This window comes from Amphiprion ocellaris, chromosome 1 (assembly GCF_022539595.1).
Source record: "Amphiprion ocellaris isolate individual 3 ecotype Okinawa chromosome 1, ASM2253959v1, whole genome shotgun sequence".
NCBI classification, from domain to species: Eukaryota; Metazoa; Chordata; class Actinopteri; family Pomacentridae; genus Amphiprion; species Amphiprion ocellaris.
This window is the reverse complement of record NC_072766.1, coordinates 42,252,264-42,271,456: the sequence shown is the minus strand read 5'-3', so window position 1 is coordinate 42,271,456 and position 19,193 is coordinate 42,252,264. Positions and strand designations below refer to the sequence as shown.

Genomic DNA, 19,193 nt, shown 5'->3' with positions numbered 1-19,193 from the left:
TGATCAGCACTCCATTAATCCATCCCCAGATCTATTTAAACAAAGAATGGTTCTACAAACTGAATTCAATTTGATTTCTACACAGCATGCGGAGCGGATGATTTTCAAGTCCAGAAGGTTATGGTATGAGCATGGGGAAAGGGCATCTAAGATTTTGGCACACCAATTGCGTAAATCAGAAGCTACACAATATATATTAAAAATTAGAACTCAAGGTGATGTTACTACTGATTCTAAAAAAATTAACGAGACCTTTCAGGCATTCTATTCAAAACTTTACCAATCTGAATCTTTACATTCATCCCAGCTATTTGATCATTTCTTTGACAATTTATCTCTATCAACTTTAAATCAAGCTTTTAGGGACCAGTTGGATGAGAGCATCTCTATTGAAGAAATCAAGTCAGCTATTACCTCGATGCAGGGAGGGAAGTCGCCAGGACCCGATGGATTCCCGGTAGAATTTTTTAAGACTTTTAAGGATAGCCTTGCTCCCTTACTAAGGGACATGTTTATAGAATCTCTTAATGCTGGATGCCTTCCCCCCACGCTACGACATGCAAATATAGCGGTTATACTAAAACCAAACAAGGATCCATTAGATTGCTCTTCATATCGTCCCATATCATTGTTAAATGTAGATTTTAAAATTTTGTCAAAAACTCTTGCTCTACGACTTGAAAGGCATTTACCTTCCTTGATTGCTTCTGATCAAACTGGGTTTATTAAGGGCAGGCATGGTTTATTTAACTTGCGCTGCTTTTTTAACATACTATACACACAATCAACCCCGGTTCCAGAAATAGCTTTATCACTTGATGCTGAAAAGGCGTTTGATCGGGTGGAGTGGGACTACTTGTTCTATAGTCTTAATAGATTCGGTTTTGGACCCAAATTTATTTCTTGGGTGCAACTACTCTATTCTTCTCCCTTAGCTCGAATTAGGACAAATTCTCTTTATTCTCCTTATTTCCCACTCCACCGTGGCACAAGACAGGGATGCCCCCTTTCCCCCCTTCTTTTTGCTTTATCTATAGAGCCTCTAGCTATTAAGTTAAGGACAGATAAAAATGTTAAAGGCATAATTAGAGCGGGCTTTGAGCATAAACTCTCGCTGTATGCCGATGACCTCTTGATGTATGTGTCTGATCCACTTGCCTCTCTTCCTCATGCCCTTGCCACTTTTGATAACTTTGGAAGGATATCGGGTTATAAGATAAACATGCCTAAGAGTGAGTTGCTTAAGATAAACACCAAGGCAAAGAGTATTTCATTTGCTAACTTTCAATTTAAAGTCAAATCAGATAATTTAACCTACTTGGGTATCAATGTAACTAGTCGATATAAATTACTCTATGAGGACAACTTTGCACCTCTTTTTGAAAAAACAAAAACAGATTTGGAGAGATGGAATAATCTCCCGCTGTCGCTGATTGGCCGAATCAATTCTGTAAAAATGAATATATTACCAAAGTACTTATATTTGTTCCAATGTATTCCACTGTACTTACCAAAAAGGTTCTTTACTGCTGTGGATAAAGTTATTTCAACATTCATTTGGAACGGTAAATCTCCTCGTATACGTAAAGGTTTTATGCAAAGACTTAGACCAGTAGGTGGATTAGCTTTACCAAGCTTTCAACTTTATTATTGGGCAGCCAATATCCGCAATATGCTCTACTGGACTGGTGGTTTAACATTCGAGGCTCCCTCTTGGGTACATATAGAATCATCTAATTGTGGAAGGTCATCTTTGCCTGCATTGTTGTGCTCAGCGCTTCCTTTAGACTTGAACCCTTATAAAGGTAATCTTGTTCTTTGTAATTCTTTAAAAATCTGGGTGCAATGTAGAAAGAAATTTGGTTTACAAACCATATCTAGAAAAGCCCCTTTGTGCTCAAATCACATGTTTCCACCCTCTCTAACTGATTCATCATTTAGGATTTGGAGTAACAATGGATTGCGCACTTTAAAAGACTTATTTATTGATGGTGTTTTTGCTTCATTCTCCCAATTAACTGAACAGTTTAATATACCCCGTACACATTTCTTCCGTTATATGCAAATACGTCATTTTATAAATAGTAGATTTAATACCTTTCCTAACTTACCAGAAATAACAACTTTGGATAATATTCTGGATATTGATGTAAACAAGAAAGGGGTGATTAGGGATATATATAGTTTATTGCTAGATTCTCAATCTCCTTCAATGTCTATATTAAAATCACACTGGGAGGAAGATTTAGAAATCACTATATCAGATGACCTCTGGACTTCGATGCTGCACAGAGTACATTCATCCTCCATTTGTGCTAGACATGGACTCATCCAATTTAAGGTTCTCCATCGCTTACACAATTCCAAGGAAAAATTATCCAAATTTTACTCAAATATTGACCCAACGTGTAATCGCTGCAAATCAGATATAGGTTCACTTCTGCACACCTTCTGGACATGTTCAAGTCTCAACAATTACTGGACATCTATCTTTAATACTTTATCCATTGTATTTAAAATTACTCTTCCTCGATCCGCCCTGACTGCACTTTTTGGAGTCATACCCCCTGACATCTCTATGTCTAAAGTCCACTCAAATGCAATTGCCTTCACTTCTTTACTTGCGCGACGCCTTATACTCTTGAGGTGGAAACAGGAAAGTCCTCCAACTCATGACCAGTGGATCAGTGATGTTATGAGGTTTTTACATCTAGAGAAAATGAGATGCACGTTGAGTGGTTCATTAACCAAGTTTAACAAAACATGGCAACCCTTTTTGAACTACATTGATACTTATAAAATGTACACCATTCCATAGTATTTTCATCCAACCACAGCTCTAAATGTCATTACTTAACTGCTGAAAAACAAACCGACTTAAGTTGTTTTTTTTTTTTTTTTTTTTTGTATGTGTGTTTCTGTTTGTACCATGCTTTTTATGATGTTATATTTTTACATATTTGTTCGTGTACCTGTCTTAAATGTTGGGGACTAAAATGTGCAGCTGTAAACATTTTGCATTTTGTATCGATCCAATTTCACACGCTGCCAAAATTCATAAATAAAGTCATTAATTGGAAAAAAAAAAAAAAAAAAAAATACAAAAAAAAAAATTGTTGTTAATTTTAGGTAGAATTCTGCTGCCAAAATGTAAATAATTCTGATATATTTTACACCAGCCACAAAACAAAGCAGACATCTTCGCTCTAGTCTATTTTGCTTAAACTTTTCAGATATTTGCAAAGGTCTCCTCACATATAAAGGCTGTGAATCTGTAAAATAAAACAAAGTACTAGATAAACCAACAAGAGCCAATTTCTAAATAGTTTGCAAAAATAATTGAATAGTTTGTGACAAATTAGCCAAAGTGGCGGATTAAATGATTAACTAAAAGTAAGGACTTAGTTAAAAGCATTAATCTAAACGGTTAGCTAACAGTGAATAGTTAGCCAAAAATAAAGGATTAAATGGTTAGCTAACAGTGAATAGCTTGCTAGAAGTAATAGACTAAATGTGAATCTAACAGTGAAAAGCTAAACGTAAGGGATTAAACGATTAGCTAACAGTAAATAGCTGGATTAAATGGCTAATGTAGCAAGCTAGCTAAAGCAATAGAATAAATGGTAACTAAAAGTAAAGAGTTTGTCAAAATTACTAGTTTAACTGGTTAGCTAACAGTACATAGTTAGCTAAAGGCAAAGGATTATATACTTAGCTAATAGTAAGTAGTTAGCTAAAAGTAAAAGTCTTTTAGTTTTAGGTAACAGTACATAGTTAGCTAAAGGTAAAGGATTAAATAGCTAGCTAACAGTGAATAGTTATCCAAAAGTAAAGGATTGAATGGTTAGCTAACCAAGAATAGTTTTTTAAAAAATAATAAACTAAATGTGAAACTAACAGTAAAAAGCTAAAAGTAAAGGATTAAATTGTTAGCTAATAGTAAAGAGTTAGTTAAAGGTATTACATTAAGTTGTTAGCTAAGAGTAATTATTTTGCTACAAGTAATGGATTAACTGGTTAACTAACAATGAAGAGTTAGCTAAAAGTCATAAAAATAAATGGTTAGCTATCAGTGAATAGTTAGCTAAAAGTAAAGAATTAAAGGGTTAGCTAACAGTAAAAAGCTAAAACCACTAGATTGAATGGTTAGCTACCAGTAAATAGTTAGCTAAAAGTAATGAATTCATTGGTTAGCTAGCAGTGAATAGTTAACAAAATTCAATTAAAGGTCAGCTAACAGTAAATAGTTAGCTAAAAGTCATAGAAAAATGGTTAGCTAACAGTAAACAGTTAGCAAAAAGCAATTAATTAAAGGGATAGCTAACAGTGAATAATTAGCTAAAAGGAATTGATGAAAGGGACAGCTAACAGTGAATAGTTAGCAAAAAGCAATTAATTAAAGGGACAGCTAACAGTAAATCGTGCTGATGTAATCTTTATTCTAGATTATGCAGCTGTAAAATAAATATTTAAATTTTGGAGCTAATAAAATACACAATTTATCCATCTAATGACAGGTGTCTGTAATACACGATAAAACCTGAATTACTGTCATTTATACTAAACTAATTTATCACAACATTGTGTTTTATTAGAAAAATTAAGTAATAATATAGAAAAGTCAGATAATGTTGTTATTCCCTACATATAAGAGCTGTAAGAATGAAAACAACAGTGTTTAGATATAAAATGTCAGAAAATAGTGAACTATGCCCATCAATATCCCCTGAAATTCAAATTAATTTATTTAAATTGTTGTATTTTTGTTTGAGCAGCATTCAAAACCCAAAAATTTAGAGCTTAGTAGCACTAATACTCAGTAAATATCAACATTTTAAGAGACTGTTAACTTAAATTTATTAAGTATTAAAATACAAGAATTAACAAATCAGCCGATAAAATAATAATTTTAAATTTAATAATTGTGAAGCACCAGTTGGTTTCTGTACTGAAGGGCTGAGTCATATTAAAAAACACTTTTATTCATTAAATGACATTTAAAACGGATGCAAACACTGAGACATTATTTTTACCTTCCCAGCTCTTCACCAATCTCATAGAAGTCCTCCACTTTCTGCTGCTTGAATAAATCCATTCTGCAGGTTTCACTTTTAAATTTGCAGTTAGAATAAATCCTCAGTTTTCATCTGTTATCCTGTAAACAGAAAACAGTTATTTATATTTAATAACCTGTAAAACAGCAGAATGTCAGCAGAATCCGTGCTGCTAATGAAGGAGTTTTTAATAGACTCTCAGCCTGTTCATAAATGTCACCAGCAGCTGAATCTGTTGGAAACATCGAGCAAAGTCAGAAAACTGAAGTTATTATTTAAGTTTAATGCAGAACTAAGCAGCATGCAGTGAGTATAAACGTCTTACCGGTTTAAAATGCTTCATGTCCTCCAGCTCCGAGTCTGTCTGCAGAGTTTTGTCCCACAGACCACGAGGAATAAACACGTCGCCCCTCAGCCCTATTCAGAACTCCATTCACAAAACTACCAATTTAAGACAGCGCTGTTCATAGACACGACGACTGTGTAGATGTGGAAAGTCGGAAAAAATGTTACATAAAATTACTTTATATGTGTTTATTGTAAGCCGAATTGTTACCTGAACTATATAAATTAGAGAATTATCAATAAAGTGCTGAAATAATTTGTAATTTTGCAGAAATATGCGTAAATGATTCAATTTGGCGTTTTATAACTGAGATTTGGCAGTAGTGCGCGCTCTCGTCTCCTCGCTCGACCACCTGTTCAGCTCGCGCCTGAAGCTATGACACCTGTCGTGTCGCGCGCAGAAGCTGTGGTGGTGCAGGAAAATGTAGTTTTTATATTTAAATAGTTAATGAGTGATTTTTAATTAAACCCTTCATTTAGTGTTTTTTTTGTGACGAATATGTTCCTGGTTTAAATATTCATCAGTGCTGATCTGTTGATGAACTGAAAGGTTTAAAACCCCAAATAAAACAAGTTGAAACATTTAGTTGCTATTTTCATTCTGTTCTTGTGATTGTGGTGAGTAGACTCCTCTGTAGGGGGCGCCACATTTACTCTCTGCAGAATAAACAGTTATTATATTTATTTTATTATTTGTTGGTTTTTAATGCTACTGACACTTTTTAATTTTCACTTAGACCTCACAGATGTATGTTTAGAAGTATTTGCTGTGAAGTTTTTCCACAAAATAAAATGTTTATTTAATAAAATGTCCCACCACAGTTTAAACGCAACACAAAGTGAATGCTTCCTGTTTAAGTTCAATCTGGGACCAGGAACTGAGATAGGAAAATGAAAGTGTCGGCTCACTGGGGGGAAGAGCAGACTAGCTGGCTGGACTGGAACAATACCAGCAGTCAGGAATAGTCAAATGAGCCCCTCCTCCTCTGCAGCCTCACCTGGACACATCCTGTTCACCTGTTCAGCTCCCAGGATGGACACCAGCTCTGGAGGTCTGAAGGATCTGGGTTCTGGAGGTCTGAAGGATCTGGGTTCTGGAGGTCTGAAGGATCTGGGTCCTGGAGGTCTGAAGGATCTGGTTCTGAGGTGGTTCACTGAGACTCAGGCACCAAACATTCTGCAGAACGGAAACTTGCCCGACTGGTTCCAGGGACTCGCTGCCAGAAAGTGAGAATCAGAAAAATCTGAAAATTAACTTTTAATGCAGAAACTTTATTTATAGAATATACAGTATTACATTATATATAATGTAAATGATATATATAGTATATAAAATATATACAGTATATATGGTATATATAGTATTACATTACATACAGTATATATGGTATATAAAGTATATACAGTATTATATTATATACAGTATGCATAGTATATGTAATATTTATAGTATATATAGTATCACATTATATACAGTATATATAGTATTTACAGTATATATGGTATTATATTATATATAGTATATATTGTATTTACAGTACATATAGTGTCACATTATATACAGTATATATAGTATTTACATGTAATGTAATACTATATACATTGTATTTAGAGAATATATAGTACACACAATAATAATAATTTATATATAGTATATACAGTATATACACTATGTGCAACATATATAGTATGTAAAGTAAATGTTCTTAAGTTTTGTATTAAAGTTTTTATTTTAAGACCTTTATCATATCTATTCATATGAATGTGTGTTGACCTGTGGACTACCTGGTGGCTGAATGTGAGTCTGCTAACCTTGATCTATAGTACACCTGTGAAGTACATCAGTACAACATCCATGCAGTGTTGAAGTTCTACGTTTTTGTTCTGAAGCGTCAGAGAGCAGCTGGTTTGACTGAAATTTCACTGAAAATGTGCAGAAACAAGCTTACTGAATATATAAATGACTGCACATACATTAAATATTTCTTTATTTCTTAAACTGAGAGGTAGTCACCAGCTTTACAGGAATAACACAATAATAAACATTTCAAACTGTCATCGCTCATTCATTCAAACAACTTCAGACTCATCATTCCTTGAGTTCGCAGCTGTAAACCCAAAAACTCCTCATTGATTAGTGGGACATGTTAGTACAGAACCTTCACACAACCATGAAAACAGCAGAATCACAACTGCACAAAAACATAAATTCTTTTTTAACAACAACTCTCTGACTGTTTTTATTGTCGTCAATATTTTGTTCAGTTTTGTCAAACTCAGAATTTTGTTAAAGAAAACATGTAAGTAAGGAACATTCTGTTAAATTTATTTTTTTAAAATTTTGTTCTATTTTTTTAAGTACATGTTATAAACAGCATGGTAATATATATTTACACAACATGAGAATTCATATAAACATGAAATGATGTAGTTTATAATGGTATTTTATATTTTATTATGAAAAATAGTATGAAACTGCATAAAATTTAGTAAAAAAACAGTTAGACCTATAACAAATAACAAATAATATCTTTCAGAAAGATATTATTAATTATTTGGTTGGTGTGTCCAGACAGGAGGAGAAGAGGAAGAGTTTCAACCTGAGTCAGGACTCAGGTTGAGGTTTGGTTCCACCACTTTTCTGAAAGAAATTGACGAACCTCTTCCACCAGGACTTCTTCTTTTTTTCTGGTTTGTCCACCACCTCCTCTATAGAATCTATTTTCTGGTTGGAGTTTCCTTCTTCTTTACAAAGTGCCGTCTTTAATTCTACTTCCAGACGGCTCTTCTCCACCTCCCACTGTTGCTGCTGCTCCTTCAGATGCAGCTGAATTTTTTCTAGTTCTATTTTCAGTTGGGAGTTTTGGTTGACCTGTTCAACCAGACAGGTTTCCGTCTCCGTCTTTTCTCTCCGGACTTCTTGTAGAAATGCTTCCATTTGTTCAATGGTGACTGAAGCATCTCTTATTTTCAGTCTCTTTTTGCAGAGATCCATGGACAGATCAGCAATCTGTCTGGTGGACTCTGCCTGGATAGCTTTCAGCTGCAGAATCTGTTCTTCAGCAGACAGAAGGTTTTCTCCAATGATGGACTCTGGCCCTGGTGTCTTTATGGACTCTGGTCCTGGTGTCTGGCTCGGTGTCTCCATGGACTCTGGTCCTGGTGTCTCCATGGATTCTGGCCCTGGTGTCTCCATGGACTCTGGCCCCGGTGTCTCCATGGACTCTGGCCCCGGTGTCTCCATGGACTCTGGCCTCGGTGTCTCCATGGACTCTGGTCCTGGTGTCTCCATGGACTCTGGCCCCAGTGTCTCCATGGACTCTGGCCCCGGTGTCTGGCCCCGGTGTCTCCATGGACTCTGGTCCCGGTGTCTCCATGGACTCTGGCCCCGGTGTCTCCATGGACTCTGGTCCCGGTGTCTCCATGGACTCTGGTCCCGGTGTCTCCATGGATTCTGGCCCCAGTGTCTCCATGGACTCTGGCCCCGGTGTCTGGCCCCGGTGTCTCCATGGACTCTGGCCCCGGTGTCTGGCCCCGGTGTCTCCATGGACTCTGGTCCTGGTGTCTCCATGGACTCTGGTCCTGGTGTCTCCATGGATTCTGGCCCTGGTGTCTCCATGGACTCTGGCCCCGGTGTCTCCATGGACTCTGGCCCCGGTGTCTCCATGGACTCTGGAGCCGGTGTCTCCATGGACTCTGGTCCCGGTGTCTCCATGGACTCTGGCCCCGGTGTCTCCATGGACTCTGGTCCCGGTGGACTCTGGTCCCGGTGGACTCTGGCTCCGGTGTCTCCATGGACTCTGGTCCCGGTGGACTCTGGCTCCGGTGTCTCCATGGACTGTGCTTTGGTCCGTGGACCTGGTCTGGTCAAGGGTTCTGGCCTGGGTTCAGTTCCAGGCTGGGGCCTTGGTCTGGCCAAGATGGTGATCTGTTGTCCGGGTCCAACAGCGGGCCTTGGACTGAGTCTAGCTACGGGCCTCGGTCCAGGTCTAGCCACAGGCCTCGGTCCAGGTCTAGCCACAGGCTTCGGTCCGGGTCTAGCCACAGGCCTTGGTTCGGGTCTAGCCATGGGCCTCGGTCCAGGTCTAGCTACGGGCCTCGGTCCGGGTCTAGCCAAGGGCCTCGGTCCAAGTCTAGCCACGGGCCTCGGTCCAGGTCTAGCCACGGGCCTCGGTCCGGGTCTAGCTACGGGCCTCGGTCCAGGTCTAGGCACAGGCCTTGGTCCAGGTCTAGGCGCGGGCTTCAGACCGGGTCTAGCTACAGGCCTTGGACCAGGTCTAGCTGCTGACTCTGTGTTGGACTCTGTTGCCATGGCTACGGAGCCCTCTTGGCTGCAACAGGCTGTCGGGGATGCGATGAGGACTTGGGGGACCGGCACCGTCAACCCAAACGTCACTTTGAGACCCGACTTCCTGTTGATTTTCTGTCTCTTTGGGACAGTCTGTTGTTTCTGATTGACTGCACTGCAGACGGTGAAGTTCCTTCGTTCCTTCTGCAGAGCTGGAAAATCCTCCATACTCAGAATGGGGGGGTTTAGAGGCGGACTCTGGTGTTTGGGCTGGGATTCTGCTGGCTGCTCCGTCTGCTGACGGCAGGACAGGATAGGTCGTTTCCTTCTTGATTCCATTACTACGAGATTTGCACGGTCTTTGTAGTCTGCTGGTGGTTGTCTGCTGACTGGACTGAAGGTCAGACATCATCACTGATGTTCTACTCAGAATGTCACATGACACTGAATGTTGAGGATGTTGCCTAGCAACACAGACAGCAGAATTCCAGGCTGTAGACCAATGAAGAGCCTCGTTTATCTGCTCCAGCCTCAGCGCTGCCCTTCCACATGTTCCAACAACAGGAGTTTAGTATGAGCTCTATGGAGATCCACTCTCTGATAGCCTTTTGGTTATAAAAAAAAGTTTTGATTGTTTTGTGTCCTTCTTTAATAACATTTTGTGTCTCTTTTTGACTATTTTGTGTCCCTTTGTGGTTATTTTGTGATAATTTTGTTTGTCTTTTAACATTTTGTGTCTCTTTTTGGTCATTTTATTTAATTTTTGAATCATTTTGTGTTTGATGGCTTTGTGTGTCTTTCTGGTCATTCAGTGTGTCTCTGTGCTTGTTTGGTGTCTTTTTATGGTCATTTTGTGTCTGCAGTTATTTTGTGTCCCTTTGTGGTCCTTTTGTGTCTCTTTGTATCTCCTGTCATTTTTCCATCTAATTTCCCTGCTAACTGGTTGTGTTTGTGCTGCAGGGATGCTGAGGATCTGCTGAGAGATAAAGCTGTGGGCTGTTTTCTGATCCGCCTCAGTGATAAAGCCGTCGGCTACATTCTGTCCTACAGGTGAGCACAGAACCAGACCTGTTAGATAGAACCGGTTCTGTTTCATGGATGGTTTTCTCGGCCTCCTCCTCAGAGGACACGACCGCTGCCGACACTTCGTCATCACCCAGAACCAGGACGGACAGTTTGTGGTGGCGGGAGACAGTGAGACGTTCTTCAGCCTGGAGCAGCTCATCCAACACTACCGGGTCAGCCCCATCCAGCCCTTCGGAGAATACCTCACCTGCAGCTGCCACCATGTGAGAGCGCCCAGGTGTTCACTGAGGACACGGCAGTCTTCATGTTTTATATATGAACAGAGCTGCAGAGTGGCCAGTTTATTAATGAAGTTGTGTTTTCAGTCTTACTCACCAAAGAATTCAACATTTATAGATGCTTTTAGTGATATTTTAATGGATTTTTTAGAACATGGAAAAAATCTGTTAAAAAACAGATTTTTTCTAATTGAATTTATATTTAAATGTATGTTTAAAATATGGTAAAAATCTGGAAAAAAAGGAAAAAAACTGTAAAATTTAATTTCTTTTTCTAATTTTATTGATGTTTTAATGTTTTTTTTTAAAGAAAATGGTAGAAATCTGGAAAACAAAAGGAAAAAATCTGTAAAATTATAGATTTTTTTGTAATTTTATTGACATTTTAATGTATTTTTAAAAATATGGTAGAAATCTGGAAAACAAAAACGGAAAAATCTTTAAAGTCATAAATTTTTTTCAAATTTTATTGGTATTTTAATGTATTTTCTAAAATATGGTAAAAATCTGGAAAATAAAGATGAAAAATTCGTAAAAAATATAGTTTATTTCTGATTAAATTTATATTTAAATGTATGTTTAAAATATGGTGAAAAGGAAAGGGAAAAGAAAAAAATCAGGAAATTATAGATTTTTTTGTAATTTTATTGATATTTTAATGTATTTTAAAAAATACAGTAGACATCTGGAAAATAAAAAAATCTGTAAAAATATAGATTTTTTTTCTAATTTTGTTGACACTTTTATGTATTTTTTAAATATGGTAGAAATCTGAAAATCAAAAAAGGAAAAAATCTGGAAAATTATATTTATTTTCTAATTTTATTGATATTTTAATGTATTCAAAAAAAATCTATAAAATAAAAAAAAATATTAGAGTTAGAGAGAGTAACGTATTTATCGTGTTCAGGTGGACTCAGGTGAGTCTTAAAGAGACAGTAACAGGTTTTATCGTGTTCAGGTGAGTCTTAAAGAGACAGTAACAGGTTTTATCGTGTTCAGGTGGACTCAGGTGAGCTGTACGATGTGGTCAACGCTAAGGGCAGGTCTGGAGTCAGCGTTCAGGCTCTCAGGACTATGTGGAGCCACAAAAATGATCCTCACGGAGACTCCGGACAGAACCAGAAGGTCCAGCAGCAGCAGAACCAGAAGCTCCAGCAACAGATTGAGGCTCCATCAGCGCCGACTTTACCGCCTAAATCTAAAAACAGGAAGCTAACAGGAACCGTGTCTGCAGACGCCACGTCTCTGTCACAGGTAAGATTCACACCTGAGCTCAGAAAAACAACATAAACTGATCAAATAACACAGAAGTTCATTAAACATCAGGATTTTATGAATAAAATAATTTAAATTCAATAATAAAAATGTGTTAAAGAAAAATGTGGTTCTTTGTTGTGTTCTGATCTCAAAAGGCTCTAAAAGGATGAATTTATAAAATAAAATCACCAAAATTATACATGAATTTATATAATGTCCAATAATAACAGATTTTTTAACATTAAAGAAGTGTTTATTGTTGAACTCTAGTTTGTTGTTTTACTCTTTAAAACTGCATCACATTTATTATCTTGGGTTTTTTGTCAGTAAATCTAAATATTCAGATGCCAGTTAAATGTAGTTAAAGAGGTAAAAGCACCTTAAATTTAACAGTTTGAGCCATTAAATTAAATGGAAAAATTTGGGAAATTATGCTAAATTTGCCTAAAGTATTTTAACAGTCTTTTTATATTTAAAAAAATTATTCTGTAAAAATCTGTAATCGAAAAACCCCATAAATTTTCCAGATTGTTTGAAAGATATTTCACAATTAACGATGTAAATTCTGTCTATCTTTGTATTTTTATTGATATTTTCACACATTTCAAAAATACAGAATAAATCTGTAAAATTTTAAAGGAAAAATTCAGTAAAATTATAATATTTAATTGTATTGATATCTTAATGTATTTCAAAAATAAAGTAAAAAATCTGTAAAATATGTTTTTTTTTATAATTTCCTAGATTTTTTTAAAAACGTATTTCAAAATGATAGTAAAATAGTTAGTAAAATAACCGGAAAAACGTCAGTAAAATGATATGTTCTTTCATCATTTTATTGATTTTGAAATGTATTTCAAAAATATGGTAGAAAACAAAATACTGAAAAACAAAATGGAAAAAATCTGTAAATTATAGAGTTTTTTGTAATTTTGTTGGTATTTTCATGTATTTCAAAATTATGGTAAAAATCTGTAAAATAAAACTGTATTATAAGATATTATGTTACACTCTACATCCGGGAATCGGATAAAATTCTTCATGCGGTTTTTACGAAAATTCATGCAAATATTTCCGTTAAAAATCCCCATTGGAATGAATGGGAAGTCGACCAGACAACAGCCAAAACCAGCCGTCTTTGGAACCTTGTAGCTCTGGAAGATTTTACAGTAGAAAGTTCATTTGAAGTGTAAACAGGTCACAAAACTTTGAATGTTATTCCTCTAAATCCATGTTTTGATATGGTTTACAGTTTTTACACAGTCGCAGTTTAAGTTTTCTGAATTTTTTTGAAAATATAGTATTTTTCTTCAGCTAGGCTCTAAATTTTGACCAGATAAATTTTAATAAAAAGTCCCGTTAACCTCATCTCCTTCTACAAGTTTCTCTTCCACATGAACAATATTTACATATAAATGTTGGTATTTTCACCCTCTTCCACCCAGTGTGAGTTCCATTACTGTAGGATTTATAGTTTTTAAATAAATCAGCTCAGAGAACATCGACCTAAACTCTCATTGACTCCCATTATATCTGAGCTCTGAAACCAGAAACGACGAGTCTCTTTAACCGGACACCGAATCTGTAGAAAACACAGAACGGACACGAAAATACACCAGAACGTTCACAACTAGATTCTGATTCACCCAGAGAAAGAATTTTATTGATACGACTTTTAGTTTGAGAGCTGTGACGGTTTGTTCGAGGGTCTAATCCTCAGTCTGAACGTCTGCTCTGCTCACTGCAGCCAACCGTGACTCACATTCTGGGCAAATTTAAATCATTTTGGTCAATTTTTGAGTCATTTTGGATGATTTTTCAAACATCACGGACAAATTTAGTGTCATTCTGCAAATTTTCAGTCATTGTAGAAATTTTCGTCATTTTAGATTGTTTCTAGAAAATGTTCTGTAATTCTGGATCATTTTGAATCATTTTGGATGATTTCTGAAGCATCTTGGACAGTAAGGGTTTAGAAGCAGCGAGGTCTGACCCACTTTCTGTAGTTTTGAATAAAAATGGGTTCAAACTTTAGTGTTTTCCAGAATGTTCTAACATTCCACTGTAAAGCTGTATCTGGGTTGTGGGTTAGACCACTCTACTTCTAACCTCCTCATGTCATTCTGCAAGTTTTCAGTCATTTTTAATCATTTTCGGTTCATTCTGAACAGATTTAAGTAAATTTGGACAATTTTTGCGTCATTTTGGGAAGATTGTTGTCATTTCTGACAACTTTTGTGTAATTCTGGACAATTTTTCTGCAATTTTGGATCATTTTCAAGTAATGTTATACATATTTTGTGTCATTTTGGAAGATTTTTAAAGCATCTTGGACAAATTTAGTATCATTATGGATAATTTTGATTCATTTGAGTGAAAGTCTGACGGATTTTGGATAATTTTCCAGTCATTTTAGACTATTTTCATGTCATTCTGAACTAATTTTTGTTGTTTTAGATCATTTCTGGAAAATTTTCTGTAATTCTGGATCATTTTCAAGTCATTTTGAATAATTTTTGAAGCACCTTTTTTAAACTCTGCTTCTGACCCCCTCACTTATAGCAGGACTTACTGATCAGCACACTCAGAATCTCTCCAGAAATGTTCTCGTGCATTTTTCTGATTTTGTTCTTCAGGTTCCTCCAGTTCCTAAACGAGGTCTTCCTCTGGGTTTCTCTCTGAGTGGATCTTTGCCCGACACGACTTCACATCCGACTGAACCCGACTACAGCCAACCTGAGAGGCTCAGAGGAAACAGGAAGTTGACGTCGGACTCCTCAACCTCCACCAATGCCGACTTCCCAGGTGACCTCGACCTGGCCGGACTCACCTCTTCTGAGCCGACTCAGGTGGAGATCCGGAGCCGGTCTCTGCCCCGGCTGGACCACATGCAGGAGGAGGAGGAGGATGAAGAGTACTCCAACCGGCTGGGCAGCTTCTCGCCCAAGAGGGTCACCTGCCTCACCTTCTCCCTCCACTCTGCTCCCAAGCCCAGACCCGAGCAGTCGAGCGCCGATCTGGAGATGTGCAACCCGCTGTACCAGGCATCCGAGGGGCCCGGAGGAGGTCCAGGTGAAGGTATGTACGCCGATGTCCCCCAGAGGACCACCAGGCCACCGGACGACACCTACGAGATGATCCCAGGAGAGGCCGCTGTTGTCCACGGCAACACCTACGAGTCTTTGGAGGATCTGAAGACCAAGAAGTCCAAATCCACCTGGGGGAAAAACGTAAGAACAGCTGGTGTTTCTGAGGTTTCTAAGAGCATAAATTATATTTTTAATGGCGTTTCTTGTTTTCTGTTTGCAGAACATGAACTGGAAGAAATTCCTCCCGGATTACAAGAAGAAATAAATTGTGGAGTTCCTCAAGGGAGCGTTCTGGGGCTCCTGCTGTTCTCGTTTTCATATAAACAACATAAAACCTGCCTGCTGGACGTCTTTTATGTAACATTTTAGTAAAAATAAAGATAGGAGACATTCGTTAATAAGATAAATAGAAAAAGGACCTGACTACACTGTAAAAAAATAAAAACTAAATGAAAAAGTGGAACATTGTAATGTTAAAAAACTGTAAAAACTGTCTAAATAACAGCACATTTCTGTAAAATAGAGTTGGCAAGAATATCCACAGATGTCTAAATCAAGTCTGAATCGTGTTTTGTCAGTGTTTTGGAGCAGCTTGCTGGTTTTGGCACCAAAAAATATCAAGATTTACATTTTTTTTTAAAGTATATTTGATTAAAAAAAACAGAACAGTTCTGTGAGGATTTCTCTGTATTTTTACAGTAATTTTTATCGTGCAGATATTTGTTGTTTTTTCACTATTTTTACAGTTTTTGAACCTTACAGAATTTCACCGTTAATCATTTTTCTGGTAAAACACACCTCCTCTATATCAGTTCAACATCGATTTATTCTCTTATTGTGATGTATATCTTTGTTTTTCATTATTTTATATTTTAGTTAGATTTATTTTTTGGTTATTGTGTTTTATAATTCAATAGTTTAACTGTGCAGCACTTTGTTTCAACTCCTGATGTTTTTCAACGTGTTTCTAAGTAAATTGAACTTTAGCAAGTTTTCCTTTTTAATGTGTTGTTTCAGACCAGTGGAAAGAAATTCATATTTATTTCCTCTTTATTATGGGTCCAATAATCCATCATGTCTTATGTGAAAGTGTACATACTATATAGTTATCTTTATTGTCTGTACATTTTTAATTTTTATCTAGTTTTTTATTTCGTCTTGCTTCATTTCTATCTGATCCTCTTCGCTTTGCTTTCCTGATCATATCGTTAAGTTGCTGTAATGAGTGAATTGTCCAGAAAGAATCAGTGGGTCAATAAATAATTGAGGGACTTTTGGGATATATCTGTATACATTTTTATTAAAATTAAAAGAAACTAATGTTTTTATCTTCATTATGATCATGTCTTTACAAATTCCATAATTATTTATTATGGAAACAATCACTTATTAATAAAAAAAAGACTGGATGTCACTAAAATGTCAACTAAATAACCATCTGAATTTAATACCAACCATAAAATGAGCTGATTCAGAAATAGTTTGGATTGTGTTCTTTTATTAAGTTGGGATAATCATGACAGATATTTCTTTTTTGGAAGTATAGCAAATTTTATATGGAAAGTTTGTTTTTTTGGTCATTTTCAGTCGGCTTTGTGGTCATTTTGTGTCATTTTTTGTGGCCGTTTTCAGTGTGTGTTTGTAGTAATTTTAGGTGTTTTGTGGTCATTTCGCAATTTTTTGTAGTTATTTTGTGTGTCTCTCATCATTTTATGTCTTTATATGATAATTATCTGCCTCACCGAGTCATTGTGTTTTTCTCTGGTCATGCTGTGTCATTTTATACATTTTTGTGGTCATATTGTGTCTTTGTGTGGTTGTTTTGGGTGTCTTTGTGCTCATTTTGTTTCTTTTTTGGTCATTTTCAGACTGTTTTGTGGGCATTTCGTGCCTTTTTGTGGCTGTTTTCAGTCTGCTTGTGGTAATTTTAGATCTTTCTGTGGTCATTTTGCAGTTTTTTGTAGTTATTTTGTGTGTCCCTCGTCATTTTGTCTCTTTTTATGACAATTTTGTGTCTCATTGAGTCATTTTGTATTTTTCTGTGGCCATGTTGTCTTTTTGAGGTTATTTTGTGTGTTTTTGTGCTCATTTTGCTTCTTTTTTGGTCATTTTCCGACTGTTTTGTGGTCATTTTGTGCATTTTTGTGGCCATTTTCAGTCTGTTTGTGGTAAGTTTTAGGTGTTTTGTCGTCATTTTGTATCTTTATATGATAATTATGTGTCTTATTGAGTCATTTTTGGTTTTTCTGTGGTCATTTTGAGCCTTTTATGTCATTTTGTGTTTCGTTGTCAGTTTGTGTCTCTCGGTGTTCATTTTTGGTCTGTTTGTGGTCGTTTTGTCTCTTTTTATGATAATCTTGTGTCTCATTGAGCATTGATTCATTTTTATCTGTTACTCTTCACTTTCCCTTCCTGATAATATCCTTAAGTTGCTGTAATGAGAACATTTTCCAGAGAGAGTTAATAAAGTTGATCTGTCTGTTCGGCCAGCCTCTTCTCAGTTTAATTCCGACGAGCAGCAGGTGGATCTCTGGATCTCTGTTCAGGAATAAAAAGGTTGTGTGGTTTTTGAGTATTTGGGAGCAATACTTCTGTTCTACTGTGAGAAAATCCTGCACAAACACAAACTACTGAGTAACTGTTAGGAACTTTCCAACTGAGCGCGATCGGAAAGTTCTGGGACTGTTGGTGATGCATTTACTTGGCGTGTTCTTACAGATTTCTTCAATCTGACTTGTTAAACTAACATCGGGGATATCTGAGGTCACATCAGAAGCCAAAAAGGGAATTTTTTTCAAACATACTACTTCACTGCAATCAAAACTGTGTACGGCAGGAGTGTCAAACATGTGGCCCATGGGCCAAAAGCGGTCCTCCAGAGGGTCCAATCCGGCCCTCAAAGAGTAAAAATTCCAGAGAAGACATTAACTGCAGATTGTAAATCAGTAAAACTATAAATTTAAAATAACTTCTAGAACATGACAAGTTGTTTTGATCATAAAATAAAATATTAGATTGTTGTTTTGTCATTTTGTGTCTCGTTTTGTAATACTTTGTCTTGCCTTTGTTGTTTTTTGTCTTTGTTGTCTGACTTTTGTTGTTTGTCTCATGTTTTTGTTGTTTTTTCTGGTTTTTGTAGTTTTGTGTTTTCTTTTGGTCTCCCTTGTGTTTTTTGACTTATTTTTGTCATTTTATGTTTTGCTTTATTTGTCGTTTCGTGGAGTTATTTTTGTCTTGCTTGCGTTGTCTACATTTTGTCATTTTGTTTCTTGCTTTTGACATTTTTTTGTCTTGTTTTTCTCATTTTTTGTCTTTTTTTCTCGCTTTTGTCATTTTGTCTCATTTTTGTCATTTTGTGTTTCGCTTTATTCGCTGTTTTGTGCATTGTTTTTGTTGTTTTGTGTTTTGTTTGTCTCCCTTATGTTGTTTGTCCATTTTTTTGTTGCCTTTTAACTTCTTCTGGCGAATTTTTAGCCTCTTTTTTGTTTTGTTACGTGTCTCATTTTTTGCCTTTTTTTCCTCACTTCTGTAATTTTGTGTCTCATTTTTGTCATTTTGTGATTTATTAGTCTCACTTATGTTGTTTGTCCATTTTTTGTCACTTTATAACTTTTTGTTGAATTTTTTGGTTTTTGTCCTTTTTTTGTCTGACTTATTTGTCTCATGTTTTGTCGTTTTGTTTCAGATTTTTTGTCATTTTGTGTCTCGTTTTAGTAATATTTTGTCTTGTTTTTGTTGTCTTTTGTCCTTTTTGTCTGACTTTTGCTGTTTGTCTCATGTTTTTGTCGTTTTTTCTCATTGTTTTCGCTTTGTGTGTCGTTTTTGAAATATTTTGTCTTGTTTTTGTTCTCTT

The 19,193-nt window shown here is 36.4% G+C and overlaps 1 protein-coding gene and 1 long non-coding RNA gene across 4 annotated transcripts in view; one reads left to right on the top strand and one right to left on the bottom strand.

The window, feature by feature from the left end:
- Positions 1 to 4,863: 4,863 nt before the first annotated feature.
- Positions 4,864 to 19,193, bottom strand: part of LOC111568002 (uncharacterized) — a 29,464-nt gene continuing 15,134 nt past the window's right edge. For 2 of the 3 annotated variants that reach the window (XR_008601114.1, XR_008601115.1), the window contains 3 exons: positions 14,824 to 15,468; positions 5,380 to 6,616; positions 4,867 to 5,155 (listed from right to left, as the gene is read on the bottom strand). This is a non-coding gene — a long non-coding RNA (uncharacterized LOC111568002). Of the gene's footprint in view, positions 5,156 to 5,379; positions 6,617 to 14,823; positions 15,469 to 19,193 lie in introns of all 3 variants that reach the window. The other variant, XR_008601116.1, reaches the window with a different exon arrangement.
- Positions 6,292 to 17,823, top strand: sh2d7 (SH2 domain containing 7). The gene is made up of 6 exons (XM_023269433.3): positions 6,292 to 6,626; positions 10,648 to 10,737; positions 10,811 to 10,976; positions 11,994 to 12,248; positions 14,888 to 15,481; positions 15,561 to 17,823. The coding sequence occupies exons 1-6, from the start codon at positions 6,370 to 6,372 to the stop codon at positions 15,603 to 15,605; spliced, it is 1,407 nt and encodes a 468-aa protein (XP_023125201.1). The 5' UTR covers positions 6,292 to 6,369; the 3' UTR covers positions 15,606 to 17,823.

Coding starts and splice junctions, on each gene's coding strand:
- sh2d7 (XM_023269433.3), top strand. CDS start 6,370: ATGAGCCCCTCCTCCTCTGCAGCCTCACCTGGACACATCCTGTTCACC. Junction 6,627..10,647: donor CAGGGACTCGCTGCCAGAAA/GTGAGAATCAGA, acceptor TTTGTGCTGCAG/GGATGCTGAGGATCTGCTGA. Junction 10,977..11,993: donor TCACCTGCAGCTGCCACCAT/GTGAGAGCGCCC, acceptor TATCGTGTTCAG/GTGGACTCAGGTGAGCTGTA.